This window comes from Pongo pygmaeus, chromosome 3 (genome assembly GCF_028885625.2).
Source record: "Pongo pygmaeus isolate AG05252 chromosome 3, NHGRI_mPonPyg2-v2.0_pri, whole genome shotgun sequence".
NCBI classification, from domain to species: Eukaryota; Metazoa; Chordata; class Mammalia; order Primates; family Hominidae; genus Pongo; species Pongo pygmaeus.
Genome location: NC_072376.2, coordinates 177,256,189 through 177,283,559, shown reverse-complemented (window position 1 = coordinate 177,283,559; position 27,371 = coordinate 177,256,189). Strand labels below are relative to the sequence as shown.

General features: G+C 36.4%; 2 protein-coding genes and 1 pseudogene across 4 annotated transcripts in view; 2 read left to right on the top strand and 1 right to left on the bottom strand.

Annotated features, from left to right (window-relative positions):
- Positions 1-27,371, top strand: part of MARCHF1 (membrane associated ring-CH-type finger 1) — an 844,416-nt gene that overhangs the window by 180,859 nt on the left and 636,186 nt on the right. The window lies entirely within an intron of this gene.
- LOC129035036 (acidic leucine-rich nuclear phosphoprotein 32 family member A-like) lies at positions 11,226-12,050 on the top strand. The gene is given in 2 exon segments (XM_054485051.2): positions 11,226-11,779; positions 11,782-12,050. Coding segments are annotated over 2 exon segments (702 nt in total). The 5' UTR covers positions 11,226-11,250; the 3' UTR covers positions 11,955-12,050.
- LOC129035033 (endoplasmic reticulum chaperone BiP-like) lies at positions 18,576-20,515 on the bottom strand (annotated as a pseudogene).

Here is a 27,371-nt window from a genome sequence, read left to right as displayed (position 1 = left end):
AAAGAGAGAGAGAGAGACAGAGACAGAAAAACAGGGTATCACTCTGTTGCCTAGGCTAGAGTAGTATGATCTCAGCTCACTGCAACCTGAACCTCCTGGGGTCAAGTGATTCTTCCACCTCAGCCTCCCAACAAGCTGGGACTTACAGGCTCACGCCACCACACCCAGCTAATTTTTTTTTGTATTTTTTTAGAGATGGGATTTCACCATGTTGCCCAGGCTGTTCTTGAACTCCAGAGCTTAACCAATATTTCCCACAAGGCCGCTTTTAAATGCGCGTTTCAATACCCAGAGCTCTCACTCATTTTCTTCTCTTGAAATAGCACTGTCCTTGTCTGACACTACTTTTAAAGAATCTTCTTTTCTCTCTTGCTTGATCATTTATCCATGTTGAGAGGAATGGCACTTATTCCTTCTATAGGCAAATCCAAGTAAGGAGGCAAAGATTACTATTTCTTTTTGGGAAATAACTTCAGATAACACCTGGGAAGACTCAGGAAAATGTTAAACTTCTGCAGTTTGTCTACAAATACTCAGCTTTGGGTTAAACTCACTTTAGATGCTTACGGCTGTGCATTAAATAAAGCTCATACTTCCCAGTTTGCAAGGGAGGTAGGGGAGGCAGGAGGAAAGAATCCAGCCCAGTGTGTCAGCAGAGAGGATCTTTTCTAGATGCAATTTAAATTCTGTCACTCCCTTCCATCAAACCCTTCAAATACCTTTCCGTTGCACCTGAGTTACTTTCCACAGTCTTGATATGACCTAGCAGGCCTGGGCCCCTCCCTGCCTCTCCAGTCCCTTCTCAAGCTTCCTTTATGTTGTTCCAGAGACACTGATGAGTCAACCCCTTGAAGACAGAGAGCTCCTTGACATCAGGGATTCATACACAATCCCCCTTGCCTAGAAAGCTCCTCCCTGAAACCTTTTCCTGGCAATTCCTATCTTCAAAGCTCTACTTAAATATCCCTCATTTAGTGAGGTTTTTTTGGTTTTTTTTTCAACTTTTATTTTAAGTTCAGGGGTACATGTGCAGGTTTGTTACATAGGTAAACTTGTGCCACGGAGGTTTGTTGTACAGATTATTTCATCACAAGGTTATTAAGCCTAGTATCCATTAGTTATTTTTGCTGATCCTCTCCCTCCTCCCACTCTCCACCCTCCGAAAGGCCCCAGTGTGTGTTTTTCCCCCTCTCTGTGACCATGTGTTCTCATCATTTAGCTCCCATACCTGGTCTCAAACCAACTCCAGTGCAACAGTGCACACAGTCTTCAGCAGGGGACCCCCGTTCCCCCTACAACTGCCTTGGCTCCACTGCTGTGGTGAACACCAGCAGGGAGGCAGGCAGCCCTTCATCTGCTAGCTCTAGGCTGCAGCTGCCTCATCTCAGTACCCCCAGCACAGTAGACTCCAAACCTTCAGTGAGGTTTTATCTATTTCTGGCCCAGTCAAAACTGGTTTCTCTTCAATGTTTTCCTAATAAAATATGCTTTCCCTTTATTGAAACTATCACAATTTATATTTGTAAATTTATTGTTGTGGTGATTGGTTTAATACTGCCTGTTTTCTTCCCATCTGGATTCACTGCTGGTGCCTGTAACATAGTAGGCCTCCAAGAAATACTTGTCAAATGAATAAATGAATAAACTTAAAATGAAAAATTGAAAAAACTATTGAATGTATTGGTCCACAATGGATTAAACATTTCCAAATTGGCAGTGCTGTAACCAGGAGATCATGTTATACAGACATATTAGGAAATAATGTTTTTATGCATTGTAAAACACAAAATAATGATGACTTATCTTGGTATATATTACTACTCTTCATTTCTTAATAATCGCTTCTATTACCCCTTCCTCACCTGCAAAAAAATCAATGAGGAAAAGAACTTTCTATTGTTAAAAGAGTTTATACAATAAATGCTTAGAGCAGTGCCTACATCGTAGTAAATTCTCAGTCAATATCCCCTGTTACATCATCATTTTTATTTAGTATTTATGGTAAATTTTAATGATAAAATTAATACAATTTTTTTTTAGTATTATACTTGTTAATTATAATTTAAAACTTGGTTTTTCTCTACTGTTTACAGAGTTTTTTCCTTTGTTATTGATTTACAATTATTAAATAAAATTATTAAGTATAGTGATTAATTCCCAATATATATTTGAATATCTTATAGTTACGTAATGAGGAATCTTCAAAGGAGTGAGGCCCCAACTCAAAGTTAAGTTTATAGTCTTTGAAAATAAAATATTCTTCCTTTTTTACTTGAAACAAAGGTGAATGTAGAAACTGTATTACAGTAAGTCAATGGACTGAAATTTTTTCCTCTTTTTAATTCTTAGTTTGATGTCTGATGTAACAAAGCACTTCCAAATTTTAGAAACTGAAGCTTCTTTTAATTTGTGTTTTAATGAACAAGTTTTTTGGAACAACTCTGGCCCATTCAATAAAAAAAAAAATAGTAAAAAGCTTTAGTTTGGTTTGTGTATTATGAAATAAAATTTATTTATTTATTTAGTTATTTATTTATTTATTTATTTATTTATTTATTTGTGACTGAGTTTTGCTGTTGTTGCCCAGGCTGGAGTACAATGGCATGACCTTGGCTCACTGCAACCTCCGCCTCCTGGGTTCAAGCGATTCTCCTACCTCAGCTTCCCGAGTAGCTGGGATTACAGGCAACCGCTATCGTGCCCGGCTAATTTTTGTATTTTTAGTAGAGATGGGATTTTGCCATGTTGGCCAGGCTCGTCTCGAACTCCTGACCTCAGGTGATCTGCCCGCCTGAGCCTCCCAAAGTGCTGGGATTGCAAGCATGAGCCACCGCGCACGGCCAAAATAAGATTTATTATTTTTCATTTTCACTTTTTAACAAAGATAACTGGGGGATGGGATGTCATGTTACTTTTAGTCTTCAGAAGTAGAAATCTAAGAATACCAAATAGAATAGAATAGATTAATAGAGTAGGTCATTTACAATTTCAAGTATTTTTTGAATGTAGTTTTAGTTTCACATTATTAAAGCTGAGCCGATGATTAATGGTCATTGTTAATGAAGTTTGAGTTTAATTGTATACTGCTCAGAAGATATTACTGTGAAGTATATCATTCTGAAAAATTTTATCAAATTGTTTAGTTCAGTTAGATTTTCCTTTCTTTGGCTACCTTACGAATTATTTTTCACTATTTTTTATGGTTGTAGAGATATAGTACTCTAGGTTAAATTAAACTCAAGAATAGTTAGATTTTTTAAGTAGACATCTGTGGCTCAATGTTGGGTAGTAAGAGCAAAGAAATAACAGAAATATTTCAAATTTCTAGCAAGTATTTCAAAGAAAACAAACAAATTATATCTTCATACTATCACTAAGTTGATAGAACCTATGTTGATTACTCATTTAGAACAATTTTGGTTATTTGAAATTAAATAGGAAACTTTAAAATCTTTCTTTTTCTTAGGCAATCAATTGAGGACAATGGACATGCCTGTTTCCTGTTAGTTTATTCCCCAGCAAAACTGTTTATAGTAGCCAGTTTGCGCTGGAGTTTCCAGAGTTCAAGCCCAGGTTCCACCACATGACTCTGGGCAACTTATCCTACATAAGCCTTATTTTAGTTTTTCAAATACAAGTGTCAATAGTGCCTATACTATTATGTTTTATAAACAGTAAATAAAATAATCAAGTAAAGTTATTTGCACAGTTTGAGGACATATTGACTGCTCAGTAAATATAAGCTCTCATCATTACTTAGTGGCAGAATGTAATCATTATACATAGATTGTTTTCTGTCAATTACTAACAATGAAATGAATTCTTAGGTATCAGTCTTTTATATGGGATTAAGAATAAAGTGTTTATATAGGATTAAAATAAGAATAGTAGATTTAAACTCAGTAAATCAAAGGAATGGATACAGTAAAACACTACATAAGAATTAAGACATTTTCTCCAAGAAAGTGTTCACTGCATTTGGATCATTTTAGTTTAAAAATAATTGAATACTATTTTATTTAACTGTTTATACTAAAAGAAATTAGGTTTCTTGATTGTATAGAGACATCAAAATGCTGCAATGGCAAGAGAATTTAATGTTATAATTGTAAAATTAAATATTTAATGCTCCCATTTAAGTTTACAAGGCCTTGAAGAAATTACCTTCTGATGAAGCTGAATAAGGCTGGAAGTGTCACTGCAGAGAAAATTCTCAGTACTTGGATCTGAATTGTCTTTTGACACCTTCAGCATTACCTTTGACATTCTTTTCACAGCCTCAACCATTACCAGCTTCCTGATACCTGTCATAGTATGCATTTTCAGGATTCCAGGGTTTCTGAATCAGACAAGCTTCTTGCATATTTCATTAGGCACAAAGTTTTTCACACAAAATGGTTAGCTATAACTGGGTCATTGCTACTGAACAAAGAATGACACATTTAATGTCATTTTTCACTGGCACAATATGTTCTGTACTTACAGTAAAATGTGACTCACACAATGTAAAAAGCTCATATTATTTTCCCTTTGCCTGGCTGTCTCAAAGAGCAAAAACTAAAGTCGTGATTTTTAAAAAATGGATTCTTTTGTGGAGGTACGTGTCTAATATCTGAAGGAAAACATTACTCATCCAAAACAATTTTTGTAAGTGAAAAACAGTTTTTTTATTTGACTGCTCTTATATGTTGATTTCTAATATTTGTTCCACTTTTAACCATGTTCAAAATGGTGAACTATCAGTTTGTTGTTTTTTACTTTGATGAAATGACGTTAAATCTGAGAATTTTTGACGTTTGATGAGGCTTCATCCCACATACTTCAATTTAGCACCGATCTATCAACGATGCTTAGACAGATAAACATAATCAAGCCTGTTTCTCATATATAGTAGGGAAAAAAGAAATCACATGCAAACATTTCTAATAGAGGGACTGGGTACTAGTAGAGTGATGCCCAGAACATTACAGTGAAGTCATAATTTTAGAATTACAAATGTAAATCAGATGTGTAAATACATATTTTTATTCTTTATAATTAAAGTTAACTTTCCTGTAGATCTGTTTTTAAACATGATAGTAGAATAAAACACATTTTACAATTGTAACCCAGTTACTTTCCATTTTTAGTTCAGTCTCAGCTTTTTTGTTTCTTTTACTTTCTCCTCAAGGTTACTTCACAATGATGTCTACTCTCAAACGAGGGTGTTTTCCCTAGAGTCCAGATTGAAGGTCAGGCAAATCTCTACTATTTTCAAAGTCCTTCAATGACGGATATATTATATGTCAACTTGGCTGGGGCATTGTACCCATATTTGGTCAAACATTATTCTGGATGTTTCTATGAAGGTTTATTTGTTTTGTTTTGTTTTGCTTTTTTGGCACAGGGTGAGGGTGGTAAAATTAACATTGAAACAGCTGGACTTTGAGTAAAGCAGATTACCCTCCTTAATGTAGGTGGGCTTCATTCAATCAGTTCAAGACTGCAATCGAACAAAAGACTATCTTCCATGGAGTAAGAAGGAACAAGACCAGTAGACAGCCTTTAGACTTGAAGCAACTCTTTGCTGAGTCTCCAGGCTGCCAGTCTACCCCATTAGATTTTCGATTTACCAATCCTCCACAATAGAATGAGCCAAATTAGCAAAATAAGTTTCTCCCTCTCTCTGTCTCTGTCTCTCTTTCTCACACACAGCCACACCCCCCATCCCTCTCTTTCCTTCTTTCTCTTCCCTGAATGTCCAATAAAATTGCTCCATGATTATACATCCTTCCTTCCCTGTGGTTAATAGAAGCTGTGTGAGTCTGCCAATGTTTAAAATGTGATTTTTACAATAAAGCTCTAAAAATCCCATAAAACCCCAGTGGGTGTCTGATTCTAGGGGCTGAAATCCAGGGATTTCATTACTATTGTCTATATCAAGGAGAGAGAGGGGGCAAACAACTCCAAAATCAGAAACTCAATCTACTCTGTTATTTTTTTTTTCTCTCTCTCTCTCTCTCCCTTTCTCTGTGTGTGTATGTGTGTGTGTGTACATTTGTATGTGTATCACCATTTTGGTTTAATGGTGGATGGATATAGGTCAAAAGGAACTAAGAGAATAAACATTACATTGACTACCTCAAAATATTGTCCCACTACAGTTACTATAGCTTGATAAGTAAATTCATGTTCCCAGTATCTTGAAGGATGCTTTTATGTTTTATGAAATGGCATAAGCAAATAGTAGGAAATATTCGAGAATGATGACTACCATTGTGTAGATACAGTAGAAAGAGCTAGCAAATTATAAAGCAGCAAGGCGTAGTGGGAAAGCATGGACTTTAATCAAATCAAATTTGATTTAAATCCTGGTTTGAGTACTAGCTATGCCTTGAACAGGTTTCTGAAACAGCCTAAGCTTTGATTTTCTAACATATATAATGGGGATAATAACAAAATCTGCCTGATAAGGGTTTTTTTGAAAATTAACTTTTTACACATTCTAGTCTTTTAAAAATACAAATTATTTTATACTACTCTTCTGCTTTAAGTGTTTTATTTCTTTACCAACATACTCCATAATTTCTTCCTGCCTCTGCAACCATATTTCACACCACTTTTGCCCCTTACACTCTAAGATACAGTCATATGGAACATTTTATAGTTCATAATATCTGCTGCATTCTCTCACTTTTGGGTTTTGCTGTAGATTATGTCCTCTGACTGGAACTCTCCCTCCACCATCTCCTTAGCTTAGACAGTGCCTGTTCATCCTTCAAATCATCTAAATGTAATGACATTTTCTTGGGCAGGCTTTCCTGATCTCTAAATCAAGGTCAGCTCCCTAAGCTCTTGGCTCCCATACTGAAACTTTTTTTTATGTAACTCTCATAAAGACATACCATAATTTTTGCATGTTTTTCCTCCCTATCAGTTGCAAGTTCCAGCAGAGCTGATATATTTTCATTTCATTCACTACTATAGCCGTAGAGCCTGACATAGTTTCTGGCTGTGAATGCTCAATAAATATTTGTTTAATTGAGTAGAAACATAAAGTATCTATTTCACTGAAGGAAAGAATAGTTAGCTACATTTTTCTTTTTCTTGCCTTAATATTTTAGGAATTTGCTTATATGTCATAGTAAAAAAGTTAAAGCCCTATACATTATACTAAGGAATTTGGACATTAAATTCAAGCTAGCCTTTCTATAAACAAAATACTGAATTTCTGTCCCTAAATTTGTTCCTTCCCTATTCTTCCCCATTGAGATGACACCAAATCCCTCTAGCTGCTAAAACCAAGTACCCATATGTTATTCTTAATTATCCCTTTACCTTGCTTATCATATGCAATTTGTTAACAAGTCATCTTCAGTTTGTATCCATTATTCTCCCTTTCCAGACCACCAACATGTCTTGACTATACTGCTACAATAGCCTCCCAACTCTTGTCCTACTTAAAATTCATTGTAAAAAATCACTCTTGGCTGGGCACGGTGGCTCACACCTATAATTCCAGCACTTTGGGAGGCCCAGGTGGGCAGGTCACGAGGTCAAGAGATGGAGACCATCATGGCCAACATGGTGAAACCCTGTCTCTACTATAAATACAAAAACATTATCTGGGTGTGGTGGCACGTGGCTGTAGTCCCAACTACTAAGGAGGCTGAGGCAGGAGAATCGCTTGAACCTGGGAGGAGGAGGTTGCAGTGAGCTGAGATCGCACCATTGCACTCCAGCCTAGCAACAGAGCGAGACTCCATCTCAAAACCAAACCAAACAAAACAAAACCATGTAAAACATGTCAGATTTCGTGTTCAGAAGTCTTACATGTCTTTTCATTATGCTAAGATAAAACCCAAATGCATTTTCTTGGTTTCTAAAGCCAAGAAAATACGAGTTGCTTTCAGCAACCATGTTTCTCCCACCATGATTTCCCCTAGCTCACTCTTTTTAGGCAAGTCGACCTGATTTTCTTTCTGTTAGTCTGTTTCTGCCTCGTGGTCTGGCTTTCTTTCTGTTAGTCTGTTTCCACCTCGAGGTCTTGGCCCCGGCTCTTCATTCTGCCTGGAATACTCTCCACTCCAGGTCCTTACTGGATCTTAGCTCAGTCATCACCCTCGCTGGAAGATCTTCCAACCATTCACCCACATACACCTATGGCTGCTCCCTAGAGAACATCATTCTGTTTTCTTCACTTCCTAGCACTTATTACTTTCTGAAGTTATCTACTTTGATTTTTTATTTCTTTCTTTACTCTTACTAGGATACCTGGGTCATTAAAGGAGGGATATTTCTCCCTAATTTACTGTTATAAACTTAATGCTTGGGCTGTAGAAGTCATCCAGTATTTGAAGAATAAATCATTAAAGAAATGTATAACATTTTTGAAGAAAGGTAATTGTGGGATCCATTTAGTTTACAAACATTTGATCTATGTGTTAGATAAAAGGCAATGGTAGGAAAAGTAAAGGATGAAGACAGATTTTATAGGACTGTACCCTGAAAAATAAACTTGAACCAGTTATACAAGACTTCTGTGCAGAAAACAGGTACCAGTTATATTTAGAAATGGTAAATCACCGTCTAAGCATAACTCAGAGCACAATATGTTAGAGGGTAGAGAGAGAAGTGCGTCTTAGATATGGTAATCATATTAGGACTGATGCCATCCTTGATTTTTCTTCTGGGAAACAGCTCAAAATGACTATTTAATGTTTACAATGATATCTTGCAAGCATCTTGCCAGTAAATAATATAATAGACACTAGGAATCCAAATTGTAAGATGAACAAGTCTTTACAGAGGGAGCGCCAAATACACAATAAATAACACAAGGTGGTAAATGCAGTAATACAAACATAGATACCATGCATAGGAGTGCAGAGAAGGTGTGCTTCTCCAAATGCAGTCACCCAGAAAGTCCTCCTGCAGAAAGGGATATCTTAACTGGTGCTTAAAGGAAAAATAACCAAAGGCAACTAAAGATTGCAAGGAGGTCCCCGGAAAAAGCAAAAGAACCAAAGGTACATAGGCACAAAAGTAGCCTGCCTTCCTGGGAACTTCCAGTAGTTTGCTGGAGCACACAGTTAGAAGTACTGTGCCATGGGAGCAAAGACTGAAGACATATGCAAGTTCAAGGGCACAGAGCCCCGTATATGTCATGATAAGATATTGGGAAGCCACTGGGGAGCTACTGAAACTTTAAGCAGGGAAATAAAATGGTCATATCTACACCTTAGAAATTTGATTATTTTCTCCTCTTTTCTCTTCTCTTCTCTTCTCCTCTCCTCTCCTCTCCTCTCCTCTCTCTCTCTCTGTGTGTGTGTGTGTGTGTGTGTGAGTGAGACAGAGTCCCACTCTGTCACCCAGGCTGGAGTGGAGTGGAGTGATCTCCGCTCACTGCAGTCTCTGCCTCTCAAGCAATTCCCTGCCTCAGCCTCCCGAGTAGCTGGGATTACAAGCGGGCTCTACAATGGCTGGCTAACTTTTGTATTTTTTTGGTAACGACCGGGTTTTACCATGTTGGCCAGGCTGGTCTCGAACTCCTGACCTCAGGTGATCTGCCTGCCTTGGCTTCCCAAAGTGCTGGGATTACAGGCGTGAGCCACCCTGCCTGGCGTAGAAGTTTGATTTTGATGTCAGTGTGGTAGGTGAACTTGTTGGAAGCAAAACAGGATAGAGTTCAATGACAGTGAAAAGTTTATTGTATAAGCTATATAAAAGAAAATGTGAAGGTTTGAAATCCAGTAGTGGCAGTGAGGGTGTACAGAATGAAACTATTTGAGAAGTACACAAGGCAAGTCTTACTTTCAAGACAGTTTATGTAAGCTCATTCAATTGTCTCAGTGTTCTTGCTATGTGTGGGTTACAGGATTTGGAACATATGATCAATCTGAGCACACATCAGTAAACTGAATAGGATTATTAAAATCCACAAACCTTTTACTAGTGGAATCTGTGATATTTTCTAGCTACTCTTGCTTGCTTTATTTGAATCTTTTGCTCATATTCTATAGTAAAGATTTCAGGAAATATATTTTTATTTGCCTAGAAGTTTAGCCTTTTAGCTTTCTGAATCTATTGCTCATATTCTTATAGTAAGAGTTTCAGGGAATGTATTTCTATTTGTCTGGAATTTTAGCCTTTTAGGTTTTTGAGCCCCTCTTTTGGTTATGGGACATAGTATGAGACAAGATGAAATGATACTTCTATTCTCAATTCACTGATGGGGAAAATGAAGCAAAAAATGTTATTTACTCAAGGCTTCTGCAATGTTTCCTGGTGGAATTACGGCTCAGACACAAATTTCCTAATGGCTGTGCTGCTAACTTCTCAATAGAACACTATATTAATTTATCTTCTTCCTGAGTGTTTTTCCACAAATCCCATAGCCTGTGAAAAGATTGTTTTAGGGAAATATTATTTTTTAATATAGCATATTTTGTCAATGTAAGACATATGACTAGTACCTGCTGAAAACCATCTCATGATCCTTGTGTAAGAACTAATTAACCCTAGAAATGCTATTTTCCCTGCTCATTAAAAACATAAATGTCTCAGAAAGTAGAAAATTATTCCTCTCTAAAGAAACATACATACCATTCAAATTTTATTCCTCTACCACTTGCCATATCTAAACCTAGTTAGATACTTTGGTTTTAGTTATAATCTGACAGAACAGATACAACCAAGATCACATTGTGAGTCAGAAGTGGAAAATTCATAATTCATGATGATACCAATAAAAGATAGATTTAGCTTTTTACAGGATGTTTTTGGCATTTTATTCTTTCATTTGAGGGGAGATCTCACCAAAATATGTCTTTCATGGTTCATTGTGTTATTTACTATCCGTGATGCATATTCTCAGGTTACTTTAAACCTAGTCTATAGATTCAAAGATATCCCGTGTCAGGTCTTTAAAAGTAAAAAGAAAAGTGGGTACTTGTGAAGGCTGATTCACAGTAAGTAGTGTAGAGGGGAGTGCCTTGTGTATTCACAAATTATCAACGCGAGCATCAGATAAGATTTCCTTTAGTCACACACCTACCTTCTTACTAGGAAGATCTATATACTTGAATAATTGTTCTGCTTGACCCAGGTTACTTATCAATCCCTTTGTTATAATATTTGTAAATATTGGGGCTCGAGAACCGAGTGGAGCTGGTTGAGTCTTCAAAGTCCTAAAACGTGCGGCCATGGGTTCGAGGTTTATTGATTGAATTCGGCTGGCACGAGAGCCTCTGCAGAGAGAGAGAGCGAGAGATGGAGATGGGCAGACGGATTCATTTAGAGCTGTGGAACAGGGCGCCCTCTGATGTGAAAGAACTTGCCCTGGACAACAGTCGGTCGAATGAAGGCAAACTCAAAGGCCTCACAGATGAATCTGAAGAACTGGAATTCTTAAGTACAATCAACGGAGGCCTCACCTCGATCTCAAACTTACCAAAGTTAAAGTTAAGAAAGCTTGAACTAAGAGTCTCAGGGGGCCTGGAAGTATTGGCAGAAAAGTGTCCAAACCTCACTCATCTAAATTTAAGTGGCAACAAAATTAAAGACCTCAGCACAACAGAGCCACTGAAAAAGTTAGAAAACCTCAAGAGCTTAGACCTTTTCAATTGCGAAGTAACCAACCTGAACGACTACCGAGAAAACGTGTTCAAGCTTCTCCTGCAACTCACATATCTCGACGGCTGTTACCGGGACCACAAGGAGGCCCCTGACTCGGATACTGAGGGCTACGTGGAGGGCCTGGATGACGAGGAGGAGGATGAGGATGAGGAGGAGTATGACGAAGAGCTCAGGTAGTGGAAGATGAGGAGGGCGAGGATGAGGAGGACGAAGGTGAAGAGGAGGACGTGAGTGGAGAGGAGGAGGAGGATGAAGAAGGTTATAACGATGGAGAGGTAGATGGCGAGGAAGATGAAGAAGAGCTTGGTGAAGAAGAAAGGGGTCAGGAGCGAAAATAAGAACCTGAAGATGAGGGAGAAGATGATGACTAAGTGGAATAACCTATTTTGAAAAATTCCTATTGTGATTTGACTGTTTTTACCCATATCCCCTCCCCCCTCCAATCCTGCCCCCTGAAACTTACTTTTTTCTGATTGTAACATTGCTGTGGGAACGAGACTGGAAAAGTGTACTGGGGGTTGTGGGGGGAGGGAGGGCAGGAGGCAGTGGACTAAAATACTATTTTTACTGCCAAAAAAATAATATTTGTAAGTATTAACTGGGATACTAGCTTTGTAGAATGATTACTATTAATTATTCTCTCTCTCGCTCTTTTTATTTTTTTTTTACACATTCTATTCTTTTAAGTATAGTCCTTTTAGTCCAAGGAAAAGGCACTACAATCCACTTATAAATGCTTGCTACTATGTTCAAGTAAAATAAGCTCCAGGATTTAAAAAAAAGAGGAAAGAAAATATTTACAATGAAAATGTTGCTAAAAATTTAAAACAAATTACAGTAAATGTATTGTTAAAGCAAATTCTATTTTTAAAATTTATTAATAAGGAAATAATTTGTTGCTAAAGCAAATTTTTGGAAAAATAATAATGCACTTTGTTTTATGTATTAAAGCAATGATTTATAATCTTCAAATATCGCAGAATTTTATTTTGATAGCATGTTGCAAATTATTTAAATCATGCAAAATCATTGCAAAGAAATAAAGCATACCTGGGAACATTATGAATATAGTTATTTTAGCAAAAGCAGTGTGGAAAATATATATTGTACCTTCGAGACTGTGTATCTATACATTTTTTATTTAAAAGCTGAGCAAAAATGCATTGAGACAAATAACTAACATTGTACATTGAAAGAGACAACCAGCGACAAGTCAAATAACATGAATGAAACTAATAGTAACATAATTAAAAACTAATGAAGAGCAGTAATTAAAGGCTATCATCAATAATACCTTTATCAGTCAAGGCATTCATGAATATAATGATTGCTGGAAAATTGCAGCATTTCAACTATATTTATATTGATTTTTCTGCATTAATTTTTGTTTTTAGCATAGAATTGGAGACCTCAATAAATTCTAGTAATAAAGTAGTTATTAGTATCATTTTTTAGGTCCTAATAACTCACTTAACTAATACTATGTATAAAAATAAAAGCGTATAGAATTTCAGTAAAGACTCAAAAATTGATTTATAATTTTAGCTTAATTCAAAACCCAGTAAGAGTAAACTCTAAGGTGTCCAACAAGCTAGGGACCATATATGAAGTGTCATTGGCTTATCTTTGTAGAACTTTATTGCTGGTCTGTATAATCTTCCTGGTCTGTTTTAGTTAGAAATTCCCTTATTTTATAGATCATGAAAGTGAGACTATCAGGGTTTAAATTCTAGATCCCAAGCACAAGTCAGGGAGTCATAGGGCTAGAATGAGGGCACAGATAGTAATCCAGGGTCCCTTCTAATGCACAACGTGAGAATAACTTTCTGTTTTCATTTGTCTGAGAAATTGTTGGGATAAAAAAGATTCTAGAGAACTTGAGGTATATATCTTACTTAGTTTGATTATATTTTACCCAATAGCTTTGTTTAAAATATTTATAATATCCTAATATCACATTTCCCATTAACGTAAAAAGTAAATTTTCTCTTTTTAATCCTTTTTTATAGTAGCATCAGAATTCTGAGATCTTACATGTAAAATTGCATTTGGAAAAATATTCTCTTTTTGTTTATTTGGTAAACATATGAGTGCTGCTTACAAGAAAAAAAATAATTTTCTAGATCTTGTAGAGAGAATAAAAAGATTTAGTAAAGAATAAATCATGTCCTCAAAGAACTTAGAGCTAATGAGTGACTATAAAAAAAAAAAAAAAAGACATGGATGACGCTGGAAACCATCATTCTCAGCAAACTAACACAAGGACAGAAAACTAAACACATCACATGTTCTCATAAAGTGCGAGTTGTAAAATGGGAACACATGGACACAGGGCGGGGAACATCACACATTGGGGCCTGTCAGGGGGTGGGGGTCTAGGGGAGGGATAGCGTTAGCAGAAATACCTAACGTAGATGAGGGGTTGATGGGTGCAGCAAAACTCCCTGGCACATGTATATCTATGTAACAAACCTGCGCATTCTGTACTTGTACCCCAGAACTTAAAGTATAATAAAAATAATAATTTTACTTATTATTTAATTAGTATAACACAATTTACTTTAGAATTTCTGAAATATTAAAATTTGAATGTTATTATTTGATATCAAATAGTTAAAACCATGCTTTTCTCCCTTTTGAAAATCCATTAAATGCGTCATAGAACTAGACCTTAACATTTTGATATTAGTCAGTGCTATCCTGCTAAATTTTATTGTAAGATGACAGCATACAATTAAGAGATGCAGGCTGTGAGTGTGAAAAGTTAATTAACTGCAAGATTTTGACAGACACCAGGTAATTAAACACTAAAATGAAAATAGTTTTTTGAAAAAAAAATTAACTATGTTTTATTTTATATTACGATGGTAAGAAATGTGAAATGGGATGTTTTCCATTAGCTGGATTTGTTCGTCCATCATGATGGTTCTCACATTATGCTCCCAGGGAAGTCATCATGCCTTTCCCACCTGCAGTGCCCTTAATCTGTTTCTTAAAGTAATTTTAGAAATTAGAATACTGCTGTGGCATTAAAGTTTAATACTTTGTTGGCGCTATAGGCAGAAAAAGCTAAAAGAAAAAAATCCACACAATTAAAATTATGTTTCTTTTTCTCTTTTCACAGAAAAAAAATGGAGCTTGTGTGTAATGTAGTCATGAGAACTAACATTTTAATTTATGATTCACTATAATGCAGTGGGAGTGTTATACCTTATTGTGTCTCTACCATAGTTTCCTGATATTTTTATGTGCTGATGATTCTGGTTGACATTACCCACTTTTGTGAGGGATAGTTCATTCTTGCTAATCTTGAACCATAGTCATCAAGACCTTTAAAATGAGTTTTAGACTAGAATGTGCTAAAAGCCCTAGAACATTAAAGCTGCTTACTAATAACTTCTAACCACAGAAATGAAATTTCTCAGGGTAAGTGAACAAAAGCCAGTTGCTTCTTAGAGACAGCTTGCTTATTACAAGAGTCTTTGGAAATTATCTGACAAACATTGGAGTATTGGTCTGAAATTTATAGATCTCTGCGCATTCTTGTTGACAGATGCAGGGTGATTTTGGACGGCATTTGTTCATTTACCCACTCATTTTTTAAATGTTTCTTATTTCATAATAATTATTCTAGCACTGAAGATGAAATAATGAGCAGACTAGGAAACTGCCCTCATAGAACATCCATTGGCTTGTCATTGCCCAGGCGGCCAGCAGCCACAGTGACACATGAAGTGTATTCCATTTACTCAATTGAACAAATCCAAGTGAAAGAGGCATTCTTACTGGAGGTCCTCATTATTCCAAAAGAAGCTCTTTCCTGTTCTGTGTCATGAAGCCAATAGACAAAAACAAAAGTGAGAGTTAAGCAGTGCATGGCCATGGAATTGGATAACTGGGAGCATAGCTCACAAATCAACTTCTCGGCTCCTGAGAACTGGGAAGTTACAGATATAGGGTATCTTTAGCGAAGGTGCGGGGCATTAAGAACAAGCAGAAGAATGTCATGCTTTTTCTTGGAAAAGGACAGAGATTTTCTTGGAATCAAGGAGGGTCCTCTTTTTTGTTCTTTTTTGGCATCTTCCAAAAAAGGTGATTCACAGTGATTGTCAAGTGTCATGACACCAGTGGGAGTGTCATTTAGTGTGAAAATTGGATAATAATGAAGCTAGAGGTCCTTCAGAGGTCAAATAAGCTGACTAAGAGGTAACTCTGACCACAGACATCCTGTTTCCTAAAAATAAGCAGAGTTAGAGCTGAGTAAGAATTTAGCTATATCATACAGGTGTAGGCATTTGGCAACAAGAGCTGGGTAGGGATACAGATAAGTCACATAGGCACTGTAGTGGGTAACAGTATCCTCCCTCTAACCATTTTCAGAAACTCAAATTGTGCCTAGAACTTTTTATAAGGAATCCTTCTTCCAAAAAGTGCCTAGCAGAAGACAAAGGTCATTGGCATAGCAGCTACAAGTTCCTAGTATAGCGGTTTGAATAATTTCTTAAGGGGAAGAGGACTTTCTGGCATGCCTAACTTGAATGTACCTCTAAAAATTTTATAAATGTTTCATACTTTTAAATTTTATGATTTATTGTTTTGTTATCTTGTTTAGGGGGAAGAAATCCAATATTACTACAGAAATAGCCGCCCCAGGTGCTTCAAGAGTGACTGAAGTGTTTTTTAATTCCTTGTAATTTCCAAAATTATAACTTGTAACTTGCCACTTGAAACATTTGGACAAGAGGAACCCACTTTATTCTATAGTGTCCAAAAAGTCTCAGTTAATACTTGTCGAATGATGGAAACAAGAAGGTCAGAGATCACTAACTTTTTACTTTGCTGGTATTGGCTGTCTGAATGATTGACTCTCTTATGAGGGCTCATGATAGAAGACATTGCATCATAATGTTTACTTTGAAGCTGAGCATAATTAATTATTCAGTTTGTGGCTTTAAAAGCTAAATTCTCCTCAACTTATATAAGTAAATAGTAAATCCTAAGGTAAAAGTAAAGCAAAGATGTATGAATTTAAAAGAATATTGTTTTAAAATATAATCAACAAATTCCTGGTTACAGACACTATGAACTTTTAGAGTAAACTATGGATAAATATAATCGTATACTTAGCAATTTACAAATTAAGATAATCTTTATAGAAATTCTGTTCTGTTTTTAGTAATAATTATGCTCTTAATTCTTGGGAGTACACTGCAATATCAGTTTTCTCCCTAATGTTTACTTAGTGAGGTACACTCGTTCTTGAGATTATTCTTGTCATTGTTTTGTTTTATGCAGGCTTATTAAATTTTAAGTTGTCTTATTTTACCATTGGTTGTGTTCTAGTACTAGTTTCCCCAAATAAACTAATGTCCCAAAAGCAATTCCTGAGTCATAATTACAATGATAAGAATAGAAACACAATGTTATAACACATATGATATACTAAATATTTATCATGAATAGGATTTGAGTAAAAATATAGGATGTGAATATGTATCTGTCAGCAAGTGTGATTGTAGAGATTTCAAAGAAATACATTTAAAAATGGGGCAAATAAGAAGTATGACTCAGAAAACTACACTATATTGGATTCCAACAATCCATTTGCCTCGAGTTTTTAACAGAGTACTTATAAAACTTTGCCAAATCGTGATTTTTCAGAACAAGTGCAAAATTACATTTCCCTGTACAAACTTGATTAACTCCATAATTGTTTGTAGAGAAGACACACAACTTTAGAGCCATCATTCAAAATTGCATTCCTCAAAGCAAAAAGAAGAATAAATGATACTATTTCCAAAAAATGTGTAGAGACAATTGCAAAGATAATTACAAATATTATACTCAGAAAACAAAGGGAGTTATTGGCAACATTTCTTTGTTAAATAATAATGCATGATAACACACTAAATGACATATTCTGTAAAAGCAATTACTTTCTAATATGTATTCTAACAGATACTGTATTTTATAGCTGTATTAATCAATTAATGTGCAGAGTATGAATTTGCTCTTGGCATTTGTGCAAACACAGCATAATGGAGGTGTGCAATGGTGATTCAGCTTCAGCTGTATGAGGATTAAGAAAGAACATATTTACTTTAATTAAAAGAATTTTGCATTGATGTTCAATCCATACCCTGAATCTTGTTTACACTGCATATTGAAGAAAATGGTGAAAATTATGATTATGATCCAATCACTGTCAGACAATGCCATTCTTTTCAGTACGCAAAGAGATTTGCACAATTCTGTGGATCTATCCTGAGGTCAGCTGACCATTGAGGGAAAGACAATTTCCTGAGTGTTTGCAATGAAACAAACAAACACACAACAATAACAACAAAGAAACAACAATAAAAACAATTGCTTCTTGATACTAAAAATACAAAAAGGAGTACCATGATTTCAGGAGACATGCCCAGGTGGCTAGTTCAGTAATGTGTCCTCTGCCCTAAAAAGTCTGAACCTATTGCTTCAAGACTGAAGGAGAAAGACTTCCTATCATGCAAATGTAACAGGATTTCATATGAAGATGAAACTCAACAGTCAAAAGTTGGACATTCTCAGATAGTCTTTCTAAAAATTTTTCCTTTGGGAAAGTATTCTTTTTAGACCAGTGTAAATAACTAAAATTTATTGGCGTCACTTATGGCAGAGAAAACTTCCTACACCAGATGCACATGACCCAATTGTTAAATAGAACATTTTGAAGGTGAACACACACCCTAACCCAGGTTTTTTATCCACTTTTTAAGATGGCCAATTCTTCTTCCCCCCACCCGAAGACATGTGAGCAACTGCTAATGAAAAGCCATAAACAGCCACTTGGGCTATAGCATTTTCAACTCCACTCCGAGGTGACGATTCCAATTACATTTGAGACTTCTCTCATTTTTTTTCTAAGGAAAGTTCCTGAGTCCAGTATTTACAATATTACAGCAGTAGCAGATCTGTGTCTACAACTCATCTTTTTCAGCCGTATCCTCTTCGTGGCTGGGAGAGGGCCTGCACTTCCATAGAGTTTGCTGATAATTGGCTGAACAATTTCTTCAAGTTCCTTCTTGTTAGCTTTGAAGCCTTCAATGTCTGTAGCTTGGTGGCTTTCAAGCCATTCAATCTTTTCTTCTTTAGCTTTTTCCATGGTCTCCTTATCTTCAGAGGAAAGTTTACCTCCCAGCTTTTCTTTATCTCCAATCTGATTCTTTAGAGAATAGCCATAGCTTTCCAACTCATTTGTAGTATCAATGCACTCATTGAGCTTTGTGTCTTCCTCAGCAAACTTCTCAGCATCATTAACCATCCTTTTGATTTCTTCAGGTGTCAGGTGATTCTGGTCATTGGTAATTGTGATCTTATTTTTGTTCCCTGTACCCTTGTCTTCAACTGTCACTCGAAGAATACCATTGACATCTATCTCAAAGGTGACTTCAATATATGGGACCCCACAAGAAGCAGGAGGAATTCCAGTCAGATCAAATGTACCCAGAAGATGAGTGTCTTGTCAGGGGTCGTTCATCCTCGTAGACCTTGATTGTGACAGTTGGTTGATTATCAGAAGCTGTAGAAAAGATCTGAGACTTCTTGGTAGGCACCACTGTGTTCCTTGGAATCAGTTTGATCATGACACCTCCCACAGTTTCAATACCAAGTGTAAGGGGACATACATCAAGCAGTACCAGGTCACCTGTATCTTGATCACCAGAGAGCACTCCAGCCTGGACAGCAGCATCACGCACTACAGCTTCATCTGGGTTTATGCCATGGGAGGACTCCTTGCCATTGAAGGACTTTTTAACCAGTTGCTGAATCTTTGGAATTTGAGTAGAGCCACCAAGAACAACTTCATCAATATCAGAATTCTTCAAATCAGAATTTTCCAACACTTTCTGGACAGGCTTCATAGTAGACCAGAACAGATCCATGTTTTAGCTCTTAAAATTTGGCCCGAGCCAGGGTCTCAGAAAAGTCTTCTCCTTCATAGAAGGACTCAATTTCAATTCTTGCTTGATGTTGAGGAGACAGGGCCCGTTTGGCCTTTTCTACCTGTAGCTGGAGTTTCTGCACAGCCCTGTCATCTTTCCTGACATCTTTGTCAGTCTTCTTTTGGTACAACTTGATGAAATGTTCCATGACACGCTGGTCAAAGGCTTCTCCACCCAGATGAGTATCTCCATTAGTGGCCACGACTCCGAAGACACCATTGTCAATGGTGAGAGGAGACGCATTGAAGGTTCCGCCACCCAGGTGGAACAACGGGATGTCTTCTCCCCCTCTCTCTTATCCAGGCCATAAGCAATAGCAGCTGCCATAGGCTCGTGGATGATCCTCATAACATTTAGCTCGCAATAGTTCCAATGTCTTTGGTTGCTTGGCACTGGGCATCATTGAAATAGGCTGGTAAGGTAACAACTGCATGGGTAAACTTCTTTCTCAAATAAGCCTCAGCGGTTCATTTCATTTCAGTGAGAACCATGGCAGAAATTTCTTCAGGAGCAAGTGTCTTTGCCCACCTCCAATATCAACTTGAATGTTTGGTTTAGTTTTCTTTTCGACTAACTTGAACGGCAAGAACCTGATGTTCTGCTACACAGACAGGTCTTTCCACGTGCGGCCGATGAACCAGTTGGCGTCAAAGACCGTGTTCTTGGGATTGGAGGTGAGCTGGTTCTTGGCAGCATCGCCGATCACATGTTCCCCTTCAAGAGTGAAGGCCACATAGCACCGCGTGATGCGTTTGCTGATTGTTGGCGGTGATCTCCACGCGGCCATTCTTGAACACACTGATGCAGCAGTAGGTGGTCCCCAGGTCGACGCAGACCACCGTGCCCACGTCCTCCTTCTTGAACTGCGCCGCACCGAGCAGCAGTAGCATCGCCGCCACCAGGGAGAGCTTCATCTTGCCAGCCAGTCGGGCAGCACAGGCAGGGCGTCGCAGGCAATGAAGCCACGGGCCGCAGCACAGGAGCGCAGCGCAGTTACCCGCCTCTCACAATTGCGAAACACCCCAGTCGGTTGGTCTGTCTGTGCTGTCTCGGCCGGCATCGAGAAAGTATTTTTGTATATATACTTGATCATAGGTAAAGAACACAACCAAATGTGGCAAAAGCAGAGAGAAATGATTTCTGGGACTGTAGGCAGTCAAAAATCAGATTTGGATTCTCTATGTTGCCCTCAGCTTTGGAGTTTTAACTGCCCTGCTCACTGACTTGGCATTTGAAGGAGTGCTAGAAATGGCCCTTAATGGAAAATTATAAGAAAACACTCAGAATTTCTGAGCCCATGTTCAATCTGAGTATTCCGAAGGGCTTCACAGTGTTAGAAATAATTGCCATTTACAATAATTTATAGGTTTACTAGATTTTCTAATTTGAGATTTAAAGAGTCAAAAAAGATGGGGAAGGTGACATGTAAAACAAGCTATCTGCCATCAAGGCTGAATAGACCTATGTGGGTGAAAATAGTTATAAATACTATAATTCCTATCATTACATGAAACAATTGTGACTAGTCACTTTTAAAGGCTATGCTTTATTTTTATTACTAAAAACATTGTATTGATTTCTCTTCATTTACCTACAACTAGGGTCCGTGTTGTCAAGTGCTCAAGCAGATTCTAAGCAGCAGCAAATATTGCAGCTTCCAGTTGCCCTTGCCAGGCTTCCATAGATTCAGTCAGTGAGGATACAACACACCCAAGTGATGTAGCTGTTTATTACTCACAGCACAGCAGACAGCATGAGCTTCAAGTTCACGTCAAATCCCCATCCCCTCAGGTCCTATGGGGGTGATGTGGAGGAAGCCTGGGTAGATACTATACACATGGTGGGTCTGTGCCACAACTGAGGCGCCTTGGAAATCCAGACTTACAAGGTGACTTCAAGCAAACCTGCTCATCCTCCATTTAGAGAAAGACATTATTCATATTTTCTTGGTCAGGAAACCAATCTGCCCTCTGATCCAGAGGGAGACACTTTCTCTATCATCCTGGAACATCTCCAGGAGAGGAGGGAGACCTAGTTTTACGACCCTGGTGCATAAGCAAATCTGCTCCCTGCCCGCACAGCAGCTTTGTAGATTTCCTTGAACAAAGCTGTCAATGCCCTTTGCTTAGAGGATGAGCAGAAATACCAAATCCTTGGAGACTATCTCCCTAACACACAAGTGCACCCAGTGCCCATAAATGGTGTGCAGATGCTGAGAGTTGAGAAAGATCAGAAGATTATTTGCATTTCATGCAAAAAAAAAAAAAAAGATTGCTTCAGCCATAATTGAAGGCAATTGATACCATCTCAAGTCATATTGCTTTTAATAATAATAATACTTATAAATAATTGATTCACAAACATGGAAACTACTTTCGACACCTTAGACATCCTTGCTCTAACCTAGAGCCTTTGGATACATTCCTCTCTAGTTTTGGGATTTAGTCACACACCTTCAAGGCCCTGTCCACAGGTAGCGTACTTAAGAATAGCCATTATATTACGAAGAACCTGATAATATCTAGCTAATTAAATGGTAGAAGATAAGAATGAACTCTTCAGAGGTCTTTAGCTTAAAACTTAAAGAGTTCTTAAGTAGCTCCACATTGCCCTGAGGCTTTCATTCATGTGAGCTTCTGTCACTAAGAAAGTACAGCAAGACAGATCTGAGCAAATCTGAGTTTTTAACTGGGAGTGGGAGAGCTTTTCCTCTTCACCTCAGATCATACTGTTTCTGCTTTTAAGAATGGGACAGTAGGGTCAGATAACACAAAAGGCACCCTTCCAAATAGAAGCCAAAAAGATTGCACTGGCTCATAGAGTGCATCGCTGCTTGAATAAAAGTCAGTAGTAGAAAGTTAGAAGTGAACAGTGTATTGGTTCTCAATTTTTTACAAAACAGAATCACATAGAGCATGGCTAAATGATATCAATTCTTTGAGGATGACAGGTTTTTTAAAAAGGAGAGCCATTCACCAAAGTAATGATTAATTGAGGCAATTTTTCTACCCTCAAGGAGATCCTGAATTTAACACATTATTCATGTTGGTGATTATGGGGCTTCAGGATTACTGCATTTTCAAAGATTATTAAAACCAGAAATTGGCTGGGCACAGTGGCTCACGTCTGTAATCCTAGCACTTTGGGAGGAGGCTGAGGCGGGCAGATCACCTGATGTCAGGAGTTTGAGACCAGCCTGGCCAACATGGCAAAACCCTGTCTCTACTAAAAATACAAAAATTAGCTGGTTGTGGTGGCAGGCACCTATAGTCCCTGCTACTCTGGGGGCTGAGGCAGGAGAATCACTTGAACCCAGAGGCGGAGATTGCAGTGAGCCGAGATCACGCCACTGCACTCCAGCCTGGGCAACAAGAGCGAGACTCCATCTCAAAACAAAACAAACCAGAAATCAGCATTTGTCTTATTAAACCCTCAATAAAATCATAGACTCTTGCAAAGAACTATAAATATTGGCTTGAAATGTTTTGTGTGTGTGTGTGTGTGTGTGTGACTAGTTTTAATATCTTCTACAATTTAGAAGGAATTTTAGTGTTTACTTTTTCTGAAAATAAGTAATTTATTTTGTATAGATCATACAGGTATCTTCTTAATGGGAATAGAAAGTCTTACTTTTAAACTCTCCATAGTGTGTAGCAAATATTTGAGTTAATAGCTCTTCCTTTAGATCAGCTGAGCCTCAGATGTCATGAAAACAAACATGAAATTTAATCATAGAAATATATTGCTCTTCAACAATCCTTATGTCTCTAAATACTTAATGTTGTCTGGCAGTATATATTACTCTATTATAAAACCTGTTTTGCTAGCATATGGTAACATATCATATAAAACTTATTTGATGTGTGCAGAACTCAAGACTGGTTAAGTGTGGAAAGAAATTTTCCTAATGAATTATTGGATATGGTGATGGCAATATTTTTGTCTTTTAAATAAAAGCTAAATTCAATCAAAAATAACCATTCACTCAGATGCCTTATGTGTGCTACAATGTTTATCTGAAAATATTAGTATTAGAGTCTTAGCTAAAACTAATGTAGTATGCTAATGCAACATACAGCAAATACAAACATAAATCACCATCAGAGTTGAGGTTTACTGATATTTTTGCCCATTCCCAACACACATCCTGGGCATCAAAATATAATTCTTAAAGAGTTTTATGAGGAAAATAAAATGAGTTTGTCTAGAATGACATATTTATATTGTTAATGCACATTTTTAAATTTTTGTTTTGCTTTTTAAATCCTTATGTCTCATTAAAATTGTGATAAAATACAAACAATACGAAATTTACCATCTTAATCATTTTTAATATTAAAGTTCAGTGACATTAAGTACATTCACTTAGTTGTGCCGCTATCACTACCAGCCATCCAAAGAGCTCTTTTTATTTTGCTGTACCAATATTTTTAGACAACATACTCTATGTAAGTTTGGGTATTAGGATCCATTTATAATCACTCAGAATCTTGGAATTACATTTAGGCATTATGGCTAACTGAGACTACAAGGACAGGTCTGATGAGGCTTGGGCCTTTCCTGTGTATCTCAAATGGTCAGGTCAACATTGGGAGTTGATCATTACTTTAGGGGCCATACCACCAAGGAAATTCGTGTTTGATTATGTTATTGTTTACGCATATTATTCTGTATGAGTCTTTATCAACTAATTTCTATGGAGGTTTGTTTTCTATCAATAGGTTAGGCAAACTTCTTGCTACTATTTAACTCGTATAACCCTTTTTATTTCAGGCACAATCCATGACCATCAGTGCAGAGTGTATCCTTTTGTGTTTTGTGTATGTAACAATGGACATGTAATTATTTTGGTAGAAAGAATTACTTTCTCTTCAATGTGGAAGCTAAAAGTGGGTAACTATTCACCAAATAGGTGATATGGAAAGATTGAAAAGAGGTATATGGCAAAAGCATATAGATAATATTTGAGGGAGATACTGTTTTCTCAGTTTATTTCAAATCAAATCTTGTAAATTTGTACCTATAATCAATGGCGTGAGTGAAGGGATATAAACTGTAACTGGAAAACTTAAGAATTATATAGGGAAAAAGTTGTAAAATCTCATATTGTGGTGTTGAGCAAACCAGCTTTACACTTTATGAATTTCTACCACTGTTGTATCGAGCAATACCTATATCTGAACCTCAGGGTGTTTAAAAAATTTCTTATGACTTCCCATTATTGCCTCCCTCCTGCCAAGGAATTATAGATTTCATATAAGACTTTGAAAATTCTACTCCAAGAGGCTGGAATGTTCTAAAGGGAACCTCTTCCTGGAGCACTTTCATTCTTCTTGCCTCTTTCCTCTGCTTCCTGCTTCAGTGGACTAAGGACCAGTAGTTCTCTTTCCTACCTCTTCCTAAATGTCGCTTTCCCATGATGATTTTCTTTTCTTCTCTCCTAGACTTGATTAAATGTCCCTGTTATATGCTCCTATAAAATCCTGACCTTTATGTCTCATGAATTCCATTGCACTTTATTTGAATCAGGGTTATGGTTGGCTTCTTCCTCTGCTGTATTTTACATTCCATGATGGTGGTTACCTGCTTATCTTGTCAGTGCTGCATCACCCAGCACTATGCGTGGTGTATGGCATCAGCCTGGAATAATTTTGGCTCCAAAAGTTAAAAATGTACATTTAAACAAAGCAACAAAACTAGAAGAAAATGTAGGGTATTTATTTATAACCACAGAGTGAAAAGGCTTTTCTGGAATTCAAAATTAAGAAAATTGAAAGAAAAGATTGATGCTTTTGACCACATAAAAATTAGAAGCTTTTACATGGCAACAGATCTCACAAAGTCAAAAGGTAAATGAAAAAATGGGGAAAAGATTTTCTACTCTTATCACAAACAAAAGATTATAAAGAAATAGACCAGATACTCAGTGGATCAAAAAGTAAAGATTTGAACAGATAATTCTCAAATACCACTTTTTATGCATTACATTGGGAAAGTTAAAAGAGAAATCATACATTCATTTGGCAATAATAAGTGTGATTATGTAGAGTGAATTGAATTAGATTGGGTAGATGGGAATAGAGATTTGAGGTGAGTTTTTAGTGTATATTGCTTTTTAACATTTTACTTTTTGAATCCTGAAGTTATATAACCTGTTAAAATTTAGTGATCAAACAATTAGAGAATGGAAAAAGTTAACAGTTGTAAAAATATAAAATAAGAGGAAAGTATAAGAAATAGAACTTTTTAATATTAGGCTGAGGGATGTTGAGGCTAAATTGGTAATAGTCTTTAAGTTTAAATGCTTCAGCTTAAAAATAAGGGATTTACACTTTGATCTCTTGGTCACTTCAAATTCTGAGACTCTATCATTTGACATGAATGTTTTTTTTTTTTAAATAAGAAGTCTTATGTCTAGATATTTTCTATCTCCATTACGAATAGCACAAAAATGTGAACTTAAATTTTCAGAGGAAAAATATGAGGTTGGAAAAGTATAAAGAATATCAAATTACTAATTTCTGATAACAGGAGTCTTGCATATATTGAGCATCACTGTGTAGCTGACTTTGGAAGCTTCTTCTTTGTTTAATTTAGAATTATTTATTTAATTTAAAATATATGATTGTAAAATCTGTGTAACAGTATTGTAACTGGTTTTTCTTGCACGTACATCAGACACGTTTATAAATGTACATGTAAACACTAAAAATGTGTATATATTATATGTTATCAATACATGCATAGAAGGAAGGAAGGATGGAAGGAAGGAAGGAAGGAGAGAGATGATATTCTTTGAGAAAAATGAACTTATATTTCTTTGCAAGTTGCTTTTTTTTACTTACTAATATGCCTTGCTTTCTCTGATACCTATATACCTAACTTAGAAAATACATTCTGTACAATTCTTGCTTTTTGACCTTAACAAGGTCAATTTTGTTATTGAAAATATTTTATAGAAATATTTAAAAATTGCTATATACTTATTAGTCAAGTTTAGTGATTATATTTTTAAATCTTTTCTAAATTATTCTATCTTTATTCACTGTATTGATCTATGTCAGGCTCCCGTTACACTATGTGGTCTAGAGAAGAGCACAGAGATCTAGAGGGAGCCAGATTATGTCTACATATTAATGTCTTTATGAAAAACCTATTAGTGTTTCATAGCTATTAATTATTTGTCAATGTAATGTTTATCTGTGAATTTCATTCATCAGTTTATGTTAATGAATTTCAGAGAAAAAGAAGAGAAAAAATTACCTTTTACCCGAAGTTCTAATTGTACAGCATGAATTGTCTATTATAGGTTGTATGCATGATTGAGTCCCAAGAGAAAAAGCTGACACTGGCAAATGATTTAATTTTGTCTATATTCAGAGAATTTATAATGTGATACTAAAAATAGAATTTCAAGAACCTGTGGCATAGTCCTTAGCTAAAATAGATTAACTTGAAACCAAATTTAAAAATAATAGTAGTTCATGGACTGTGTTGCCACAATATAAAAAGAAGATCATAAATCTAGGGAAGAATAATTTTATTTATAGAAAATCTTTGAGCTAGGACTATATTGTCATGTTCTAAGCAGCACTTATCACATCTATTTGATGGTACTAAAAATATAATCACCTTCCCGAAGAAGCATCATAATTTAGCACTGTTCATTATAGAAAAGTTATCAAAAAACTGTCATGGAAATAAATAACTTGGAATGGTACTATTTTGGGGAGTTTTATTTTGTAAGATTTTAGAATTTTATTAGAATGC